Below are 22589 nucleotides of genomic sequence, written 5' to 3'. Positions count from 1 at the left end.
TTACCTGCTGGCCTCCTGGGCTGCCTCAGCCCCGCCAGAGAACGGGGTTACGGCCCCTACAGACGTCTCGGGCACGTACAACAGTACTGGACATTTATTTTCATCAAAGTTATGTATCCAGAGCTGCAGAACGGTATGATTTCACCTTTCACCTATGGAGCAGATGCTTGCTCATGTTTCCGCAACTGTTTTGTTCCCTTTCTTGCTCCCTGCTTTCAGACAGAGCTGGAAACCACAGTACGAGATTGCCTGAGGAGAATCTGCATCGCACAGACACGTTACAGCATCTCTTGCTGCATCTGCGTCTCACAGGCACTGGAAGCCTTGCTGACCTGGTGGGAAAAATCAGACCACCTCATGGTATTTCAGCTTTATTTGCAAACCACAGGCTTTCGGCAGGCAGGCCGCTGTGTGACACCGAATCTGATCGAGCAGCTCTCGGCAGGCGTGCCAGGTCTAAGCAGAAAGGTGGGATTCTCCGTTATTCCTACACAGCTAAGAAGCAGCCTCTTTTCATTGTCAAAGGGGAGCACAGTAACCTGCAAGTCATGAACTGATGTTACAAACCTTCATGCATAAAAACCCACAGGAAGAAAACACTAAGATCGACTACGCTGGATGAACCACTTCTATCGTTTTATGATTTCCAACAAACTTTATTCAAAGCAAGGAACAGAAAACGAAGGGTGAGCCATTCTGTTAGAGGTACATGCATAGCTTTGTGGCATAGAGGTTCACCTTTACTGTACATACCTTTAAATATAATAAACGGGCTATAGTAACCTTTATAAAAGAGTTTGTCATATGCAACCGGCCTTCAAACAAGCCTTGTTATTGGTTATAAGACTTACACGTGGTTCTTGAAAAACTGTATAAATAAGCTTTAAAAAAGCCTAACAGAAAGACTACAGCCCACCAGCACGTCTGCCGCGGCTCGGGTCCTGGGAGCCGCCAGCACCTGCCCTGCCCCGGGACGCCTGCACCCGCCCCACTGACGCCGTGACCACTGCGGGGACAGACGGACGCGCTGCCGTCCCGGTGAATCCCGGAGCACGGCCAGGGCTGCAAGCGAGGTGGTGTGGAGATCTGCTCGGCGATGCTGCAAACAGATGAGCTGCAGCTCACGTATTAAAACCATACAGTTATCGGCTAAAAGTCCTTCGACTAGAAAGGGCAGTTGATGCTACTAGAAATGAAGTATTCCAGCCAAAATGCACCTTCATTTTCGTCCTGGCCACGAGCCAGCCGGCAGCAGGGCTGAGCGTGCTGCCACGCGTACGTCTGGGTGCCCGCATGCACAAGGGGAGGGCTTTCCGAGCTAGTGACGAAATACAGACTGGGAGAAATCGAGATGGGAGCGCTACCTCTCGGGAGGGTTACTCTATTTTCTACCTACGGAAAGAAGGGGCTGGGGCAGCTGACGAATGCTCGATTTTCATCCTGCGCTTGGGGGCGACCCACCGTCCCCCTCCCGCCTGGATCCGGCCCCAGTGGGACCCAGGCTCGCCCCGGCGGCGGCTGCGGCGGGGACAGCCACGCCGGCACGCCGGCAGCGCGGGGAGAGCGCGGCCCGCAGGCTGCCCCGCCGGCACGGGGGCCGTCAGGATAGCGAGGTGATGTTGGACCGTCCACCCGGCGGGGCGATGATTTTCTGAGCCGTGCGTCTGGCAATGTGGTCGTCTGCCTGCGACCCTAGGGAAGAGGACAGGCATGGGCTGTGCTGTCGGCACGGGGCGGGAGACCCACTGCTTAAATGCACAAATCGTAAAACATTCCCTTTGTGGGAAATACTAGTGTTTTCATTATATATAATTTTGGACGCTGTATTATCATAGTACAGTTTGGAATGGCTTCACTTGCCTGAACGTCTTTATTTTTTATTGCTTCCTTCTGGAAAACATTGTAAGTGGCTTTCGGGTAAATAAAGAGTTTCTATATAATAAATGTGGGACCTTGTACATTCACTAAACAATATGTGATCACCTGATTTCAACCAGCTAAGAAAACAAAATTACAAAAGTCATTTTATGGTAGAGCATTGGCTTTCCAAGGTCCCTAAAGCTGCCCGGCAGATTTCTGCAGGGTGCCGAGCTGAGCGATGCTGAATCGCTGCCTGCTGATGCAGAAAGACTGAAGAAATTATCTTTTTGGTTCCTGAAAATGGAGTTATTTGGCTAATCTCTACAAACCCAACCACTTCTAGCCCCTGACTTGCAGGGGATGCAGCCGGGGCTGAAGTCCCGAGCGCCCGACAGCCACGGCAGCGTCCCCACTGCCCGGGCAGGGCTGCGGTGCCACCCTCACCTTCAGCCTCATCCTCCTGCTCCCCCGGCCGCAGCCTCCACCTGCCTCGCAGCCCCGCCGGGCTCTGCCATACACGTTCGTCAGCGCGTTTACACAGATACTGTAAAACACCCTAGAGACTTCTGTGCTGCATTCAGTCCCCAGGCTGCTGCAACAGCAAGACTTGCTTTTTACTGAGCAAAAATTAAGTTTCTGTCCTCAGCTCTGCCCTGCCGCTCGCACGAGCCTGGGACTTTGTGACACCCAGGCAAACCAGCCCCCCGCCGCCTGCAGCCCCGACTTTGGCCCTACCAGACAAGCTGAACCCCGACTGGTGGAGGTTGCGCACGGCAGGAGCCTGGGCTTTGCCCGCACAGGGAGCGATCCTGGACGCCGGCGTGGGGGCCACGGCTTTGGTGCTTGCGAGGACATCGTGGACCGGTCCGTCGTACAGCCCTCTGGGGACGCCGTGGACTTCAGCCAGCTACCGGGGGGAGTGAGCAGAGGTGTAAGGCACGTATTTGAGCTAAGGTGAGGAGAGCCAGACCCAACATACAACATTGTTGTCCTTCTGTCTGTGCTTAACCCCCTACTGAGGGTTCTGGGTGGAACCCCCAAACAGACAGAGCAGACCCCTCCCCAGGGAGAGGGCAGTGGAGGATGCTGCCCGGCCCTGTGGGAACGCAGCGCTGCACCCCCGCAAAGGCCCTGTCCCCCCGGGAAAAGGGGCTCCAGGAGGTGGCCGGGGGGTGGCCGCCGTGCGAGGGGCTGTGGGCAACATCCCACGGGTGAGTGCCCCCGCCAGTGTCACCCGGTGTGACCGTCACGTCCTCCTGCAGGGAGGATGAGCTCAGCCCTGGGCGTTCACGGCTGCTAGGGGAGCCAAAGCCGTAACGACTTCGTTACCAGCGGTTCATCACGGATTTGCTTAAGGCTGTTTCTCCTCCCAGCAAAGCAGTGACAGCCCTTTGACAGCCACGGGGTCAGAACGGAGTTGTTTTGAACATGAGAAGTGCTGGGTTTCAAATTAAAAAGGCACGGACTGACAGGTTATCAAGACATATATAGCATTTTCTGTAGACATTTTTCTCTTGCATGACCTTTGTCTTCATCATGCTGCATATCTTGTGAAGAAAATACCCAGCTCAATGTTTTCCAGTGCTCTTTTTGACCATAGCTTTTGTCAAAAGCTCCGGTTAAATCAAGGATGAAGAGCTGGCACGGGCAGGCTGCCGGGGCGTTTGCAAAGTGCTGAACACGCCTGCCCAAACGCATTAACAGAACAAACCAGCCCCTCACCGCCTGGGCTGACGCCCGGTTATCATCCACCCGGCGCAGGGACTTCAGCTCACTGTGTGACAAGGTTTGTGTTTAGCAAACTCCAGCCTTCATGATAAAAAATATGGCACGGGGCGTCTGCTTCCACAATGGACAGAGATGCAGCCTGACCGCCAACAAGGAGCCCAGGAACCCTCTGCCCCAGCCGACGGGACCGGCCAGCCTGCCCTGCCGCTTGTCCGTGTGTGAAAAGGGATGCGGGACGTGCCAGGGAAATGAAGGAGGCCGCCGCCGGCGCCGCCAGATGGAGCGGAGATGGCTGCCCACCAGCGGGCAGTGCCGCGGGGGAGATCTGGCCTCCCACAGGGACCTGGCAGGGTCCCATCCATCCCCATCCCCATCCCACAGGGACCCAGCAGGGGCTCACCCCCAAACCCATCCCCATCCCTCAGGGAGCTGGCGGGGTCCCATCCATCCCCATCCCACAGGGACCCAGCAGGGGCTCATCCCCAAACCCATCCCCATCCCGCAGGGACCTGGCGGGGTCCCATCCCCATCCCCATCCCGCAGGGAGCCGGCAGGCTCCCATCCCCATCCCGCCCTGACTCCGGAGGCAGCCCAGGGAGCACCCCAGGCACCCAGGGGCACCCCGGGGGTTCCTGCCGCAGCTGCCAGCGCCGCTGGTGCCTCTGCAGGGAACGGGGGGTTAACGGCTTCCGCTCTGCACTCAGCTACAACGTCTATGAAAATGTCTGCAACAACTCATGGAAAAGGGGAGGAGGGCAGAGCTGTTAAGAAGCTTTTTATCTATTTGCCCGTCTTTGCACTCCTAAAAAAGCTGTGCTAGCACACTGAGGGATTTATCTTCTTGTATTTCCAGTAACTACTGACCGCTACATCCATCAGTCTTTGACAGATGCAAGGCAGATACTGGTAATACAGTAACATAAACTTTTCTAATACAGGTAGGAGAGGAATTCCTCCCTTCTACCTCAATGTGAAATAAACCAACCCAGATTTGCTAGAAGTCATTTTTGCTTTATAACTTTATAATAGGCAAATAATACTAATAATACTAGTATTATTAGTTATAATACTAAAATAGGCATTATTGATTAGTGAGCCAAACCACGCACCAAAGCAGTTACCTGACAACATTCCAAATTTCCAAGGCCTAAGAAGAAATAATATTAATAATATTCTTGTTGCTGTTGCCTATTCCATCAGGAAGCTTACTATAACAGCGACTGCAATACAATAACGCAGAGAGATTGCAACAAAAATACAGGATTATTGCAAATAAAATTCTCCTTACCCTGTTTCGTGCCTTTATCCTTTTATAAACAAAATCAGGGAACGTCTTTCTAGGAATGAAGCGACCTGACCCCTGGGTGACAAACAGGTTTCCATCTTCAAGAACAACTCTTCCTTGAGTTATGACCATGGTAGGAACCCCGTGGCACTCTGTGCCTTCAAATATGTTGTACTCCACATTCTGGAAAGAACAAACCAAGATATTCAATACGTTTACGATTTAAGAAGAGAAGGGGACAGTCTAGCCAACTATAGACCCCCCCTCGTTTTTGTACATTGCTCCCGGTGCACAATCAGTTGTACTTCACTAACCCGTTACATTTCAAATAATAAGGTTCTTCTAACTGGATGAACTAAAGCAAACTGGAATGGAGAAACTAAACCCTCAAAACACTCGGTACTTGCCCAAAAGACAGGCAGCACTCCTGGAGCAAACTAGGCTTTTACTATACATGAACAATTAATTATCTCTGAGCCCCAGAAGAGCCCTGCTTAAGTTCTCCATCTGGGGACAGAAGTTCTTGTCATTTCTTCCAAGTCACCGCACGTCTTCTACCAAAATAAATACGGAAAGTCAGGTCTGTTTTGTGGGAAATGCAAAATTGTGCCACTTGCTTCAAATGCTCCCATTACTATCACTAACAAACTATCAAACCCCAAAGTTTACAGTGAAAAAATGCAGCATTATAAAAAAGGAAAAGTGATTTTTCTGGACCAAAAGAAAACCTGTTTCTATTTTTTAAAGAAAACACCTGGATATTTCAATCACAGTGGTAATTTTCTTCAATAAAAAACATTTTGGTGAAAAAAACACATGGGTCAAAATGTTTCTACATTAACTTCAATCAGCTCCAGCACCAACATTCCTCACAACACCTCACCCCCTCTCTCTTTCAACTGCAGACTTCTGTCTGAGGGTCGTGTTGGAAGTTGGTCTGGGGACGTCCATGGCCTGGAAGACCACGGCTAAAATGCCATTAAGATGCACCCGAATCTCTCCTGACTGAGTGACCCCTACGGACAGGCAGCGCCCGTGGAGCCCACGCAGGAATGGGTCTGGCTCTTCGGGAGTGATGCTGATACAATAAACTGTATTGATAGTTTAATCATAGAATCACAGAATGGTTTGGGTAGGAAGGGACCTGACAGATCATCTAGTTCCAACCCCTTGCCATGGGCAGGGACACCTTCCACCAGACCAGGTTGCTCAGAGCCCCATCCAGCCTGGCCTTGAGCACTTCAGGGATGGGGCATCCGCAGCTTCTCTGGGCAGCCTGTGCCAGTGCCTCGCCACCCTCACAGTGCAGAATTTCTTCCTTATACCTAACCTAAATCTCCCCTCTTCCAGTTTAAAGCCATTACCCCTTGTCCTATCACTACATGCCCTTGTAAAGAGTCCCTCTCCAGCTTGCTTGGAGGCCCCTTCAGGTACTGGCAGGCTGCTAGAAGGTCTCCCTGCAGCCTTCTCTTCTCCAGGCTGAACAACCCCAGCTCTCCCAGCCTGTCTTCATAGGAGAGGTGCTCCAGCCCTTGGATCATCTTCATGGCCCTCCTCTGGACTTGCTCCAACAGGTCCATGCCCTTCTTCCGTTGGGGGCCCCAGAGCTGGACGCAGTGCTGCAGGTGGGGTCTCATGAGAGCAGAGTAGAGGGGGAGAATCCCCTCCCTCGACTGCTGGTCAGGTTCTTTTGATGCAGCCCAGGAGATGGTTGGCTTTCTGGGCTGCAAGCGCACATCGCCTGGTCATGTTGAGCTTCTCATCAACCAACACCCCCAAGTCCTTCTCATGACTGCTTTCAATCCATTCTTTGCCCAGCCTGTGTTTGTGCTTGGGACTGTCCCGACCCATGTGCAGGACTTTGCACTTGGCCTTGCTGAACTTCATGAGGTTCGCACGGGCCCACCTCTCAAGCCTGTCAAGGTCCCTCTGGATGGCATCCCTTCCCTCCAGCGTGTCGACCGCACCACACAGCTTGGTGTCATCGGCAAACTTGCCGAGGGTGCACTCAATCCCACTGTCCATGTCACCGACAAAGATGTTCAACAGCACCGGTCCCAATACCGACCCCTGAGGAATGCCACTCGTCGCTGGCCTCCACTTGGACATCGAGTCGTTGACCGCAACTCTTTGAATGTGACCATCCAGGCAATTCCTTATCCACTGAGTGGTCCACCCATCAAAACCCATGTCTCTCCAATTTAGAGACAAGGATGGCGTGTGGGACAGTGTCAAATGCTTTGCACAAGTCCAGGTAGATGATGACATCAGTTGCTCTTCCCTTATCCACCAATGCTGTAACCCCGTCACAGAAGGCCACCAAATTTGTCAGGCACGATTTGCCTCAGTGAAGCCATGTTGGCTGTCACCAATCACCTCCTGATTTCCCATGTGCCTTAGCACAGTTTCCAGGAGGATCTGCTCCATGATCTTGCTGGGCACAGAGGTGAGGCTGACTGCCCTGTAGTTCCCTGGGTCTTCCTTTTTTCCCTTTTTAAAAATGGGGGTTATGTTCCCCTTTTCCAGTCAGTGGGAACTTCACCAGACTGCCACGACTTCTCAAATACAATGGATAGTGGCTTAGCAACTTCATCTGCCAGTTCCCTCAGGACCTGTGGGTGCCTCTCATCAGGTCCCATGGACTTGTGCACCTTCAGGTTCCTTACATGGTCTCGAACCTGATCTTCTCCTACAGTGGGCTGTTCTTCATTCTCCCAGTCCCTGCCTTTGCCTTCTGCGACCTGGGTGCTGTGGCTTGAGCACTTGCTGGTGAAGACTGAGGCAAAAAAAGTCGTTGAGTACCTCAGCCTTCTCCTGGGTAACCAGGTCTCCTGTTTCCTGCCGGAGAGGGCCTACACTTTCCCTAGTCTTCCTTTTATCACTGACGTACCTATAGAAGCTGTTCTTGTTGCCCTTGATGTCCCTGGCCAGATTTAATTCTATCAGGGCTTCAGCTTTCCCTGGCTGCTTGGGCAATTTCTCTGTATTCCTCCCAGGCTCCCTGTCCTTGCTTCCACCCTCTGTGGGCTTCCTTTTTGTGTTTGAGTTTGTCCAATACCTAAAACAAGTTCAGCACTTACATTTTTCTAGTTCAGAGCGAACACATTGATCTTAAAATTTCTGTACCAGATGCAGACTGTCTCAGAGTAGTCACTGCTACTCAGTTACAATCCTGCCCTTTACAGTAACCAAAGGATATTTTAATTTGCTTGTATTTTAAAAGCAAACACAAGGTCCTTCACCACTTTATCCACATAAACAGCTCCTCCCTTGCTGAATGATCTGATCTTTGTGATCTGAAGAACTATATTGCTTTACTGCTCTCTTCTGACTCTAAAACCAGCTCAAGAAAATAACTTTTAACATATTTTACCAAATTGTGGGTTTTTGCTGAGATGATTTTAGTAGCCTTGGGGTTCCACAAAACCAAGTCCGCATCAGCGCCCACAGCGATGCGCCCCTTCCTGGGGTAGCAGTTGAAGATCTTGGCAGCATTGGTACTGGTCACCGCTACAAAATCGTTCTCGTCCATCTTCCCAGAGACCTGGGAAACAGAAGGGAAGAAGGACCGTCACTGGAGACGCACCCTGCTCCTGGCAGCGGGCAGCAGCCCCGTCTCCGTGGCTGGACCCCCGCTCTCCCACCAGCAGGAATGAGGCACCAGGAGAGGAAACCGCAGGACCCAACCAGGTGGCCGTGCGGTGTGAGGATCCGCGCTGCGACAGGCTGCAATTACGGGGAAAAGGGAGACATGGGGCACTGAGCCTTGTCCCTGTGGGCTAAATAATACAATAGAGGTTTTTAGTTTCCCTGGACTCTGTGAAATTTAAGGTCTCTGAAGAACAAGACCTTCACTGGTAGGCTCCAATTTCCTGTACACGTTCACGTCCTGTCTCATGTTCACCAAAGATGGTTAAGGATATTTCAATGAAGAAAGACTGGAAGTGAACCTAAATAGTGCTATTTATCATCTTTACTTATTATCTTTATCAACTTTATTTATTACCTTAAGCTAAATTCTATTTATCTTTGAACAAAGCCTACCGAAGACAGAGACTTCAGGGTGGCTTGGTTCCCAAGCTCCTGGAAGTCCACCCAGAGATGTCTGCTCTGTGGGATGCAGGCTAGAGCCTCCCAGGGATGCTCCTTGGGAGGGCAGGCTGCACCGGTGTGCCGGGACACGGGACTCGGTCCCACTGGCCAGACGCTCGTGGACCGCAGCTCTCCCTCGGCAGCGGAGCAGCTCTGCCCGGCAGACTCGGAGGTGCCGCAGGAACCCGTCCCCACCGGTGGGGCCTGGGGTGACCAGGCAGCTGGCAGGCATGGCCACGGCCACGGCCACCAAGGGAGAGACGCCCTGTCCCCGTCCGCCTCCCCAGGCCTCCTGCAAGCGCCAGGGAAGGGAACGTTGCATCTTACCCTTAGTAAATTTGTTGGAGAGACTTTCTCTTGTGACTGCAAGTGGGAGTGGGGTGGATGATTCTCGTACCGAAGCCTTTGAAGACTTTGTCACATTTTCTCTCATTAGCAAGCTCCTCTGAAGCAGCAGTCTAGACAATGTCACACCTCCTGGCTCGTTTGAATTAACGAGGACGCTGACATCACCTAGCACAAGCACCGCTCGCGTGCGCTCGCGTCCATAGCTTCGCAAGGAATCAGCGTTATTTCAGTACCTACCACACACTTTTCCCAAATTATCGCCATCCGCTCTTCGATGCCGTTGGTTCCCTCGGGGATGAGGGTGAAGTTGTCCTTCCCCACTGCCTTCTGCGCGGTGGTGAAGGTGCAGTGAGCGCTGCCTGCGACCTGCAGGGCCCCGCTAGGCAAAGCACAGCAGCGGAGGTCAGAGGAGGCACCCGGCGGCACAAACAGCCTCCTCGGCACTAACCACCTCCCCGGCCCCGTGACGAAGGCCACCCTCGCCTGGAAGACTGCCTGTGGCACACGCGGCTTGTGCCTTCGTGCTCCCTCTGTTTGGTACAGACTGGTTTCACCAACAAAGACTGTAAAGACAGGCGACTTACGATCCGTAAACCCTGAGGGAAGCCAAGTTAAAAGGTAATTTTTACAGGTACACAGAGGCATCGTTATCCCACAAGTGTGAGGTCGCTTACCCGTTTACTCGCTCTACTAATTTATACAGGAATTAAGCACTGGAGTCATCTAAAAGATGTAAACAGCAGCCTCACAAGCACTATTTATATTCTCTCCTAAACTGGCCATAATTTTTATTATTCAAGCCAACATTTTAATCTTTGTACCTTCCTTTTGAACCTCAGATTATTTTAGGAAATGGGTCTCCAAGCAAGGTTCTTTTAAAGCAAGGATATGGTTAAATAAAACAAGATCCTGGACAACCCCACGCTATGTACTATCACATACTACAGCGGGAGGAAGCGGATCCACGCTGGCAGGCAGGGCAAGAAGAGAACCGAGCCTGTGGCCCGGCGCGCCCGGGAGCACGCCGCCAGACAGGTCAGAGCCGCGCTAGACGGGACCACGCGTGTATTTTACTGCCTCTTAAGAAAACGTTCAATGTGTCGAGGTATCCTTATATCCTACGTAAGATATACTAACATGGAACACTGTTCTCTCTTAACAACTGTTTATCCTTCTAGGAAAAAACCCCACATTTCAGGGAATTCTAAGAAACGTTTATTTCTTCTTTAAAATATATATTGAATGCAATTCTTTTACAATTATCGGGATCCATAAACACCTCTCATCCCATTTCAAAAATTCTTCACGCATTACCTCGGGACCTGATTTTTCTATCTCCACCCACCCCAAAGTGCAGTTAGTGCAGAGAGCTGTAGCTTTCCTCCTGGTGCCGCTCAGCGGGCTGTGAAGATGCTAGGGCCGGGCTGCCGGCACCTGCACGCAAACCCCCCGCTGTGAATGAATCCCCTCTCCCACGGACTGCTTTCTGCAAGGCGGCGGTGACAACCGTGGTGCGTCTTTGCTGTGAAATGTTAAACCCTGGCCCGCGGCAAAGCTCCAACCCTGATTAACAGCTTGGCAGCTGCGTCCCTGGATACAGCCCCAGCACACGGGTCTGTATTTCCCTGCCCGTTGGCATTTTCCAGCCCGGTCTGGGCTGCCAGCTCCCGCTTGGTCTGTGCACAGCTCTGGAGACGCTCCCGCCGGCCCCTGGGGCTTTGCCGCGTACTCAATACATCAAAACAACTCCGCACGGTGACGTGCCCTAAAAGCTTATGTTTCACACGTTTTAAAATCTTGCAAATGCCCAACACTGCTTCCGAGAGAATCCTTTTTGTTTTAACGCTAAAGCAGCGCAGGCGGCTTTCCCTAGGACGCAGCGAGGCAGAGCGGCAGCGACGGCTGTCCCTCCCGTGCTGGGGTGCCCTGGCCACCCCGTGGGACGCTGCGCCCTCCCCCTCCGGTGCTGAAGGAGGAATCGGGCAGCACGAGCCTGGTTTTTACACAGAAGATCTGGTAACTATTACCTGGCTTCATCAAAGCAAAACTGAGACTCTCTTTGAAAGAGTCACCTGTCTCCTTGCTCAAAAACCCAGAGATTTATTCTTTTGATATGGAAAAGTGCAACAATTGATAGATTATTTTTCCTACTCTGATTATAATATCAAGGGGAAGGCTGAATTGCATGCTAGCCTTTGCTGTGCTGCTGCACCCTACGGTGCCCGGGTATGGGAGAAGACCGGGGGTGCCGCGGGAACGGGGAGGCTGTCACCCACCGAAAGGTAGGGGGGCCAGGCCAGCGAGGCCAGGGGCTGCGACCCCCGGCCAGCCCCGCTCTACGGGCAATGCCGTTGCTGTAAACGGCATTCGAACAAATGCGGGCGGGATGCAAACACGACAGATGCGCTCAGGCACCCGTGCCGACACGGAACTCACCAGGACAAGAGGGAGGTGAGATGATCCGGCGTGGTGGGGTCCGGGCTGATGGGGGGAGACGTGACAAAGGCTGCAGCTTTGGCCCAGTTTTTACTCCAGTAGTGCGACCCGTCGGTGCCCAGGCTGGCGGTAACGGGCTCTCCGTACACAACCGTGCCTACGGAGCAACCAGTTAATGAGTGCAAACGCGCCGCACGCCCTGCAGCCTCTTTGCACACAGTGCGGACAAACACTGCGGATAGCGATACAAGACGGTTTCACTTATCCTCAGTGCTCTCAGTATTTCAGCTTTTTAAATTCACGTTAATCCCTCAGATTACCTCATACGACTGGGAAATGCTGTCAAAACAAGTTTTGAACCCATCTATTTTCTCCTTAGACTAAACGTACATTTGTATCTACAAACCCTCACGCCTTCCCCCAAATCAAAGCAGAGTCTCTGGCAGAGTCTCCTGGCTGGGGGCAGAGGTGGCTGTGGACCCCCGCCTCTCCCTGGGCACGGCCTTCTGTCTCGCTCCCCGCGGGATTGCTTCCAGCTCTTCCCACTCTACCCCCAGTTTGAACCTGGAGCTTGCTCCAGATCCAGTTTCCATTTAGTCCATGACAAATGACTGCAAGTGAATTACTTCCTTTTTCTCAGCTGCGTCTACTGAGATTCAGGTGTCAAAGTTTCAAGCACATCTCCGCGAATCTTTCCAGCTCAGAGCAATGAGCTCTGGCTCACTCTGCGAAGAAGAGCCAACACCATGTTTCAGCACCCTTAAAATGTGAGAGAACTTGGGTGACAGCGAGTTCTTAAACCTTGCAGCTAGAATGGTATTCCTGGACATACTTAAATAGGCTCAATTAGCCTGCAAATATGAAACACTTTACCTTTTCTCTTTGCTTGAGCTAACACATCTGCTGCACCTCTGCTCATTATTTTGGTGATGTACAAGGGGCAGTTGGCTTGTTTCGCGATGGTAATTGCACGGTACACCGCCTCCGCCTCCACCTGCGGACACCAGAACACAGGCAGCAAACGTCTCAGGGCACCTCTGCTACAGCCGCAGCCGCTGCTCCAAACCCCTGGGTAGTTCTGCTGAAGGACTGGAGATCTTACCTCCTCGGGGCGGCTGAGGACGTGCCCTTCTGGCCCGGTAATCCCAAGTTCCAGCAGCCTCTTTTGCTCCTAGGTGGACAAAGATGAACGGAAGAGCCGTCAGTGATATGACAGCCTGTCCGAAGCCATGTGGGACACAAAACACCTTTTCAGGCATACCTGAAGGATGATGGAAATGCGTGAGTGTGACTAGGCGATACCATTTATACCTGTGACGCTCCATAAACCGCTGCAGCTACTTCCTAGTAGACCCGCCTCATGCTGTGGAAGCATTTCTGGACCGGGAACTGCTGCGTCCCAACGGTACCTTTGGACCTTCCCCACCCTTCAAACCCAGCTACATTTCTGGAGGATGTGTACCCGCTTACTCTAAGGCTGTGCTAGGTATGATGCATGGCTACGGGAAAGGAACGGATGTTTTCCCTTTCCCTGGGGCTGCCTGAAGCTGCTCCGAGAAGCCCACGGAGGAAGCCGAGGTGGGTGCAAGGCACGTGAGACCATCAGCAGGGCGCAGCAGCTGCCCCCTCTCCGGAGCTTTGCCCGGTAAGTCACACAGCCGTGGCCGCGTGCATTCCCCGTCCCCGGTGCACTTCGCCGTGCAGCAGCGGGGACGTGGCTCAGACGGAAGGCTGCTGCTGCTCGGCCCCTCGCAGTTTTGGGGGGAGGCAGCAGCGGGAGGGGAGGTTTTGCACAGCCACTGGCACAGCCGCGTGCCCCAGCACAGGGGCTGAAGCTGAGCAGCCCCCGCCTGCGCCCACGTCCTCTCCCACCCGGCTCCGCTGCTCCGGCGGCACCAGCTCCCCCAAAGAGCAACGCGCTCAGCCCCCGCTGCCACAGCCTCACGTCGCGTTGGGCACGGATCGAGTCCCCGCAGGGCCTCCATGTTAGCTGGGACCCCACGGTGACAGAAGCTGGAGTGAATGCTGGGTTGCACCCAGGTTACTCACGTTGTCTTTGAAAGCAGATGTCTAGCACCACCTCATCCAGTTTCCCTACTGTGATGTTCTACGTCATGTAACGGTCCCACTTAGCTGGCATCAGGTGCAAGGACATTATTCAACACTACGGACCAGATCTCACAGGCTTTAAAGGATCCTGCTCTTAGAGGATGGTTATTTTTCCATCCACTGTACTCCCATTGCAGATATCCTCCGAGTTTGTCCCCAGGGCTCGAGTGTCATCACGCTGGCAGCTTAAAGAAATACTTCTGAAGATATTGAACTGCCTGGGATCACATTATGCTTCACAGCCAGCTGAAGAAAAGGTTTCTCAGATAAAATCCCGGGGAGGTGGGAATTAGCCTTTATCCTGTTTGTTCAAATAAGCCCATTTGAAGGACTGGGAGCCTGCTTTCATTTTAAACTCTCCTCCCACACCAGACTGAACACCTGCGTGGCCATAAGCTAAGTCTGCTCTACCTGCAAGTCTAGCTCTACCTTGTATCATCTCATTGCAGTACGTATCTAAGATTTTCTTTTCTAAAGGTAAAAAGGAAAAATAATGAACACGAGCCAAGTCTGCAATACCAAGGAAGTTCCCGAGTACCATTTTTGGAGATAAATATTGCCAAGTGTAACGTATGTCATTTCAAAAGATCCAAACCTCTTTATTTTCTCCAGTACTCAAGACTTCTAAGACAGATAATGCAATGAAGTGTCACTTAAGGCAGTCAGTCCCCCTTTAAGAAGCCCCAAAACATACTTGTGGGGAACCACTGAACAGTCCTTGTAAAGATTTCTGTGACGACACCCAAGCGCATGCAAGGAACTGGGAGGATCTGCTGATTTTAGCAGGTGCCCCCGGTGCTCCCGCACGTTCTTCTGTCTGCACACGCTGTCACCACCATGTCCCCTGTCTGGTCTGCCCTGACAGGTCTCCTGTCAGCCCTTTCCCTCCAAGGCTGGGGTAATCAGCTTACACCGGGGAGCAGATCCCACCGGCGCGCGGGCGGACGCGCGTGGGCAGGACGCAGGAGCACCCTTCTCCGTTCCCCTGGCTGCTGCAAGGCTCGGGGCCCGCACGCACGGACCGACCGAGGCTGCTCTGCTGCAAGGCCACGAGCTCAACTCGGCTCGGCTTTTGCCGGAGACCTCGGAGGTGAGCGGCCGGGGTGATGCCCTGCTGACAGCAGACACTGAGCAGTGCCTGCTGTCCTGTCCCCAGAGCAACCAGGCGTCACGGCGGGCTGCTCCTCCCTCTCCCATCTGGACCAGTCCCTACTGGATTCGCAGCACCAACTGGAGGCTACAAGCGTGCTGGCACTGCTCCACCTTCCGCTAGACACCACAGCCCATCTGTTTGCCTTAAAATACTCTGGTCAGCCTTCAATTTAAATGAATATAACTACTGTACCTCATCGATGATGTCTCCGTTTTCAGCATGCACTTGGGCAATGGCCCCCAGGTCCCGAATAATGCAGAATATTTCATACATCTGCCAAGAGACAGTGGGTTGCCCAACGTCAGATAAAGCACAGCTCGCGCTCAGAGGGTGGGTGACGACATTCGCTGGACGCTGGCTGGCTCTGTTACCTGGGCATCGGTGCACTGAAGTTTGTCTTTGTAGGCCATAAAAACCAGGAAGGAGTTCACACCTTGAGAAAAGAACATGACGTGTGTGTTTACCGTCGCGGCCGAGAACTCAGTGACGTGGTACGGGCCGAGCAGGGGCGTTCGAAACGGGGGGAGGTTTGTGCCGGCTGGGGTCAGACTGAAAGCAAAGCAAGGCGAAGGGCTGGAACGGGAACTGTCCCCACAAGAACTGAACCCCAAAGCTTGGGAGCCATGAAAGACCATACACCCCTGTCTTTGGACACACCTGAACCAGAAAAACCCAACCCATAGCCCACTTCTGATTTGAGGGACGCTCCGTAACTTGGTCCGAATGCCCAGAATCAAACGCATTGCTCCCAGTCCGAGTTTTCCCTCCAGTGGTGGTTTCAATTTATGGTTCATCCTCAACTTCTTTCTGGTAACTGTCTTTGCATTAGTGTGTTAGTGCTAAGACTAAATTACAGCAAAAGATGAGACTCTCTAATATTTGAGCACTGTTATTAGAGCACTGCTATTCAGCAAGGGAAATAGATGGGCAGTACTTTGCATACAGCATTGCACCCAATCCTAATTTCTATCATTTCTATCTAACATAAAGGATGATTCATGAAGCACTGAGTCAAAGCCGGAGAATTGCTACTGTATTTTATATGGATAGAGGCAGCAACTAATCCCAAACTACAATCAAATTACAAATAAACCGTATTTGATGTGAGCATACATATGAAAAACACCCGGTATAAGCTTGGAATAGCTACATTACTTCAGTCGCTCTGCATTTTAATAGGAAATTCACTGCAAATTTCTATGTTAATTGACCAATTAAGCCCTTGCTTGCAAGACTACAAATTACACTGAAGTCATTTAGCTCTACATTAGCATATCTGAAAGCAAAATGTAGTTCCAAATGTGGAAATAAGTATTAATGAAATGCATGAATTCCTGCCGCATGGCCTGCTTTCCAGTAAGCCATGTCCAGCGCGTACTTCAGGATGTGCAGGAATTATAGGCACAAACGAAATCCCTACGGGAAGCCTAAAGCTTAGTTTTATCCTATAAGCCCCGTCTTGGATGTTTTTATAGAAACGCTTTTCTGTACATCAGGCAGCCTGAATCAGGGTGCCCGACACCATTCCTTCCGTTTCCAACATCAGTTTCCATGACTGGGCTGTGCATTGCCCAAAGGTGAGAACACACGAACGAGATGTTCTGGTATGAACATCGGTACGGTTGGACTCGATGATCTTAAAGGTCTTTTCCAACCTATACGATTCTGTGATTCTGTGAAGCCGGTGTCAATACCCCATCCGCACCCTTCTCCCAGACGGCAAAGGACAGGCAGGTCGCACCTCAGGAGCGAAGGAGCACGCTCCCCTCCCCGCACCCCATTTATCACCGGGCAAGAGGAGCACGGCAGAGCAGCAGTAACTGTCACAGCTTACCCTACGCCGACCTGCTTCTGTGCCCGTACTGCAACAATTACGATGGGGGGTTGTGGGGTTATAGCCAGCACACCGCCTTCCCGCCCTTACCCTTGTCCTTCACCAGGGCTTCCAGTTCCTCCTTCAGGCTTTCGTGCCAGCGAGGGATGTCGATGTGCAGCGAGTAATCGCAGCAGGCCTGGCTGTCGGCGATCCCGCGCCACTGCTCGTAGGCAGCCAGGAGGCTCGTCCCCGCGTCCGGGCAGACGTGGTCAACTGAGGAAACACTGCACAGCGTTAGCACGCGTGCCGGGGAAAGGGCTAGAGAAATACCTGGGGAGCGCAGCAGCCACCAGTAATCTTGTGCAAGACTCTACTGCTGTGGAAAGGAGACGTTTTAATACTAATTCATTTTTATAGCATTGATTGAAGATGAAGGATAATAAATTTCCCAGATAAAGTGAAACAGATGGAACAAACGACCTCCAAGTTACGGCTATTATGATGCCTGTTTTTCACGCAGCCTACCCAGCACAGCATCTGAGAGAGGCCGGTGACCAACGCACGTCCGTGCACACTTTTGCACAGCTCCCTTGGCATTTTCCATGTCAGTCACCCACAGCCCACCGGTTACTGCACTTCTCTGTCTTTGTTCCTGCTCCCTGCAGCGTGGGCCATGAGATCGGTACAGAGCTACGCCGGGGCTCGCTGAGCCTGGCCCTTCAGTCACATACTGCAGTGGGCCTTGGGACCAGAACAGGAGCAAACCAGAAATCATTACATTAACACAAAACTGGAACCCATGCTCACAGAGCCAAAAAACTCTTATAAAAACACACTTGCAAAGCTATTAAAAACCTATTAAAAGGTGTTTAAAGCTTTCTTCTATTTTATTCTCTTAGGAGGTGAAGCAGGAGCAACTATATATTTTTAATATATGTGTGTAGCAACAGAAGGAGGTTCCAAAAGGCACATAATACATTCTAATTAGCTTTGTAATGCTTTGATTTCTACCGCAAAAATCAACATTTTTCTGCTATGAGGGTAAATAATCTCTGCAGTGATAAAGGGCCCAATGTGTTTTGCTAAACAATGTTCTACGTAGAAGTCCATTCAAATGCTGCTCCATCTTACTGATCATGGTGGTTCCTCCTGCCAGGGCTGCCTTTGTGCCTTGGTAGAAGTCATCAGCAGAGGTCATCCCCATGACGGGCATCTGCAGCCTGGTATGGACGTCTATCCCCCCTGGCACCACGATCTGGCTGTAGGCATCAATTGTCTTCACACCACCAGGAACAATCAGGTTTTCTCCAATTTGTCTGAGAACAGTATTAAGATCTCCTGTTAACTGGCAACAACTTTTAAGTGAAGGTGCAAAAGCAACTCCTAAGTACTGCTCGTGGCACGCACGCGTGCGCGCTGCCCAGGTCTCCTCGCGCCGCGGGGCCGGGTTCTCCCCGGGAGGAGAAGCAGCTGCACGCAGGGAGCGCGGCATGCTCGGTCGGCGCTGGGAGCAGAGCCGGGGTCTGCTGGAGAACCCGCGGGTCCCACCCCGTGGGTCCCACCCCATGGGTCCCACCCCGCGGGTCCCACCCCGCCGGCCCAGCAGCACCCAGCCCACCCCTCCCGGCTCCGACACTCGCTTAGCAGCGCTGGGACACGAGGCCATCACCTGAGGGACCCCGCTCAGAACAGAGGAGCTGCGGAGGTCTCGGTGCCGGACTCCGTACACTACTTCTGACGTGCTCCTTTGCAGGGCTTAACCTGGCTCCTCACTCATCTCCTGCACAGCTTACACCAGCGCACAAACTGTCAGCACTTCTACGTCTTTCCAGCCACAAAAGCACACTAATGTAGCTCTGTCTTGACACTATTCTAAAAAGCTGTCCTTGTTTTTCAAAAAGGGAACATACTTCAAAGAGAAAAATGACGGAAAGGAACCTTGCTCAAATTCCATGGCACTGTATCATGCTTGGAAATTAATTATAAAATATAAATTTTAACTTACTTTATTAAACCATCCTCCACATAAATGTCTGCATAAAATGACTGATCATCGTTGACAATTCTTCCTCCTTTGATTAGAAGCTGGTCACTCTAACGGAAAAAAAACACACTTTTTTTAAAGATTACTTTATTTACATGCTGCTTTACTCATTATGAGGTTTCATTAAGTCTAGGACTTAATATTTGCCCTTCAAGCATTCAAGTTTAGTTGAATATCCAAACTACGCTACACCAAAGCCCAACTGTATTTTGCAAAGGAAACCATACACAATTGTCATTTGGAGGAACATACGTTCTCCTACGAAGCGCGGTACCAGCCTGGGGTACAGGCAGCACGGCCGAGCCCAACGGCTCCGGGTACCAGAATGCTCCCGCTTCAGAGGTCTGAGCCGTGCATCGGGGAGCGGGGCCGGCTGAAGGGAGCGTGCTTCAGCCTTCGCTGCTCCCGACCCGCCGCGCAGGAAGCACACGCACCGAGGGCCCGCCAAGGGCTCTGTCAGAGCAGGCTCAGAGACTGACCAAAGTTCTCAGCAGTTTTAAAAGGTCTGCAAGATAACATCCTGCAGCTCAGCCATGTATCTGCCTCCTCCATCAGCTCCGGTTATGGAGACTGTTGAGTGCACCGTATTAACCTGGTAATTTATTGACGTTCATTAGTTTTCACAGCCTTGTGAGGCAGATAATGCCTCAAGGACTTTCCTCATTTCAAAGCAAGAGAGTGGCACAGCTGTCAGATCTGCAGAATCTTTAACCAGGAAAATGAGAAAGCACAGGCATTTATGTAAATGTGGAACTGCAGCCTAATTTAAGAGGATTCCTTTCCCACTCTCTGGTGTTGCTAGAAAAATTATCACGAAGGCTAAAATGGGCAACACAAAGAGCATGGCCTTAGCACAAAAACAACGGAGGGGTGGAAGAGCACGTGGCAACACGGCCCGGGAGGCAGCTTACACCACAGCAATGTGTGCTGATGCAAACCAGCCTGGAAAACATTTTGGGGTCTTCTTTTAGGGAGCATCACTGGCACATTAAAAAGCCATTAAAGCCTCGCATTGTGTTTTTAAAACTATCAAGGCTTTTATTGCATCTTTATTGTTTTCCCTTGTCCCATAAAATCCATCAAAAGAAGCCTCAGTGTTGGCTGCCCCACGGGAGAGCCCTACGGCCCCTCCCCTTGTGGGGCCCATCTTCACCCCATCCCCATCCCCATCCCCATCCTCATCCCATCCCCATCCTCATCCTCACCCTCACCCCATCCTCATCTTCACCCCATCCCCATCCTCATCCCATCCCCATCCTCACCCCATCCTCATCCTCACCCCATCCTCATCCTCACCCCATCCTCATCCTCATCCTCACCCCATCCTCACCCCCATCTTCACCCCATCCTCACCCCCATCTTCACCCCATCCTCACCCTCTCCCCATCCCCGCCCCACGCCAGCCCCAGCCCCGCACGCCCCGCTCCGCTCTCGCAGCCCGCTAACGCAGCTCGTCACCGGCTCACGCAGCGCCCGGCAGCCACCGGGATGTTTTCAAGAGAACTGGGGAATGAGCCAGCAAAACGAGGGGGGAAGCACCGCTTCCCAAGATTTGTCCTCACTCCTGCCGAGAAGCCCTGGCACCCGGCGCGGGTCCCCCGCCGGCACCGCCCGGCCGGGGAGCGCCCGCCGCCCCGGGGCACCGCGGGGGACGGAGAAGCCGCTGCCGCCGGCTCTGCCAGCGAAGCACCGCGCCCGGGCGGGCTCGGCCGCGGCGACCCGCGACGGCCGGGGCCCGGGGGCGGCCCGACGCCGGGCGGGGGGGGCAGGGAAGGAGGCGGGCGGACGCTTCCCGCCGCCAAGCCCGTCCCGCGGGAGAAGCGTTTCCCGAAGACGCTCTCCGCCCCAGCGAAAGTCGGGGAGGCGGCGGCGCAGCCCCGCAGCCCCGCCGAGGGTCGCGCCCGCCTTTGTCCCCCGGCAGCCGGGCGGCCTTTGTGGCGGGGCCCGGCTGCGCCCCCGCCCGCGGCAGACAAAGCGCGGGGCCGCCGGGCTCAGCCCGGGCCGCGGCCAACAAAGGCAGCGGCGGGGCCGGCGGGCGGGGGCTGCCCCGCCCGCACCCCTGCGCGGGAGGGCGGCACGGCCGCTCCGGCAGCGCTGACCGCCGGGACCGCCGGGCTCCCGACCGCAGGAGCGGGCGAAACCCGGCGGCGCTCCCCGCGTGTCCGGCCCCACGGGCGGCAGGGACCGCCCCGCTCCAGCACCGCCGGCTGCGGGGGGGGGGACGGGACGGGACCCGCGGGCCCCGGCCCCACGTCCGGTCGGGTCGGGTCGGGTCGGGCCGGGCCGGGCCCGCAGCCCCCGGGGTCCCGCCCGCGCCCCCGCGGCGCGCAAGGGAGCCCCTCACCGTGACGCGGGGGATGCTCTTCTTGCCCTGGTGCGACATCTTCCCGCCGCGCTCCGCGTGCGCGTCTGCGTGCGCCTGTGTCTGTGTGCGTGCGTGTCTGTGCCCGTGCCTGTGTGTGCACGTCCCTGCGTGCGTGCGCGCCCCCCGCCGCTGCCGCCGGTTCCCCCCGCCCGCCGCCGGCCCGGGGCCGCGCTCCCGGCGCTACAGACAAAGCCGGCCCGGCAGGGAAAGGAGCGGAGCGGAGCCGCCCGGCCGGTCCCGCAGCCCCAACCGCCCCGCGGGCCCGGCGGCGGGACGGGGCGCGCAGCCCCTGCCCGGTCCCGCTGCCGCCCGGAGCGGCCCTGCAGCCACGGAGGGGGCCCGGGGGTCGCGGGGGCCGGTGCAGGTTGTGTTCCCCGAAGGAGAAATGGCCGCTCGCGGCCCCTCGGACCGTCCCCTGCAAGCAGCCCGTCCGCGGGGCTGGGCCGGCCGGCGGGGCTGGGACGGGACGGGAAGGGAAAAGACGGGGAGGGAAAAGACGGGGAGGGACGGGACGGGAAGGGACGGGACGGGAAGGGACGGGACGGGAAGGGACGGGACGGGACGGGGCCCCCGCCCGCCCTCCCGGCGGGGTCCCGGCCAGGGCGGCTCCGCCCGGGGCTCCGCAACCCGTGGGCAGAGAGGGGGCGAGGGCCGCCGCTTCCCCGCGGGGGGCTCAGGGCGCCGCGCCGGGGCTGGCTCCATGCCCGCGCCCGGGCCGGGCCGGCGGGAGGGGACGACGGCCCCGGCCCCTGCCCCGCCGCAGCCGCCCTTACCTGCGGGCAGCCGTCGGGCAGCTCTCCCGGGGCGGCGGCCCCCGGGGGCGGCGCGGCCGCGGCGGGGCCGGGGCCGGGGCCGGGGCGGCGGCGGTGCCCGCCGGAGGGCGTCCCGGGGCCGGGGGCGCCGAGCGAGGCGAAGTCCAGCGTCTTGTTGTCGAAGGCGTCCTCCACGCTGCAGAACATCCCGCCGCGCTTCTGCCGCGGCCGCGGGCTGCCCGCGCCCAGCCCCGCGAAGCAGGCGGGCAGCGGCTCCTCCCGCCGCCCCGCCATGGGCCGCGGGCCGGCGGCGCGGGGAGCTCCCCCCGCCCACGGCCCCGCCGCCGCCGCCGCGCTCCGCAGCCGTCTCGCCCCGCGGAGCGGAGCAAAGCGCCTTAAAAGCCGCCCAGCACCGACCGCCGCCCCCCGCCCGCCCCGCCCGGCCGCCCCGACCATCCGCCCGCGGCACGGCCCCGCTGACGGCCCCGGCTTCCCCCCGGCAGCGCCGTGCCCACCGCCGCCGTCCCACCGCCGGTCCCCCCTCCCGAGCCCGCGGCGGGGCTGGGGCGGCCGGCAGGGCGGGCTCCCTCCCCGGGCTGCC

General features: G+C 55.0%; 1 protein-coding gene across 2 annotated transcripts; it reads right to left on the bottom strand.

Moving 5' to 3' along the window:
• Positions 1–614: 614 nt before the first annotated feature.
• Positions 615–22434, bottom strand: DPYSL4 (dihydropyrimidinase like 4). 2 transcript variants are annotated; one of them, XM_072869202.1, is made up of 14 exons: positions 22010–22434; positions 18833–18921; positions 17959–18143; positions 16936–17100; positions 15383–15444; positions 15204–15284; positions 12852–12920; positions 12623–12743; positions 11750–11906; positions 9551–9692; positions 8247–8417; positions 4877–5056; positions 2596–2767; positions 615–1692 (listed from the first exon to the last, which is right to left on the bottom strand). In XM_072869202.1, exons 1-14 carry the CDS (start codon positions 22280–22282, stop codon positions 1601–1603), a joined length of 1959 nt encoding a protein of 652 aa, XP_072725303.1. In that variant the 5' UTR covers positions 22283–22434; the 3' UTR covers positions 615–1600. The 2 variants fall into 2 exon arrangements, with proteins under 2 accessions (XP_072725303.1, XP_072725304.1); XM_072869203.1 differs by lacking the exon at positions 22010–22434 and adding an exon at positions 21216–21702.
• Between the last annotated feature and the right edge of the window lie 155 nt (positions 22435–22589).

Source organism: Ciconia boyciana, chromosome 8 (assembly GCF_034638445.1).
Source record: "Ciconia boyciana chromosome 8, ASM3463844v1, whole genome shotgun sequence".
Lineage (NCBI taxonomy): Eukaryota > Metazoa > Chordata > Aves > Ciconiiformes > Ciconiidae > Ciconia > Ciconia boyciana.
Note: the sequence above shows the minus strand (reverse complement) of the source record. Positions and strands in the feature narration are given on the sequence as shown.

Coding starts and splice junctions, on each gene's coding strand:
- DPYSL4 (XM_072869202.1), bottom strand. CDS start 22,282: ATGGCGGGGCGGCGGGAGGAGCCGCTGCCCGCCTGCTTCGCGGGGCTG. Junction 11,907..12,622: donor AGCTCAAGCAAAGAGAAAAG/GTAAAGTGTTTC, acceptor GTTGCTCCGTAG/GCACGGTTGTGTACGGAGAG. Junction 9,693..11,749: donor CTCACCTCCCTCTTGTCCTG/GTGAGTTCCGTG, acceptor TGCTTTGCCTAG/CGGGGCCCTGCAGGTCGCAG.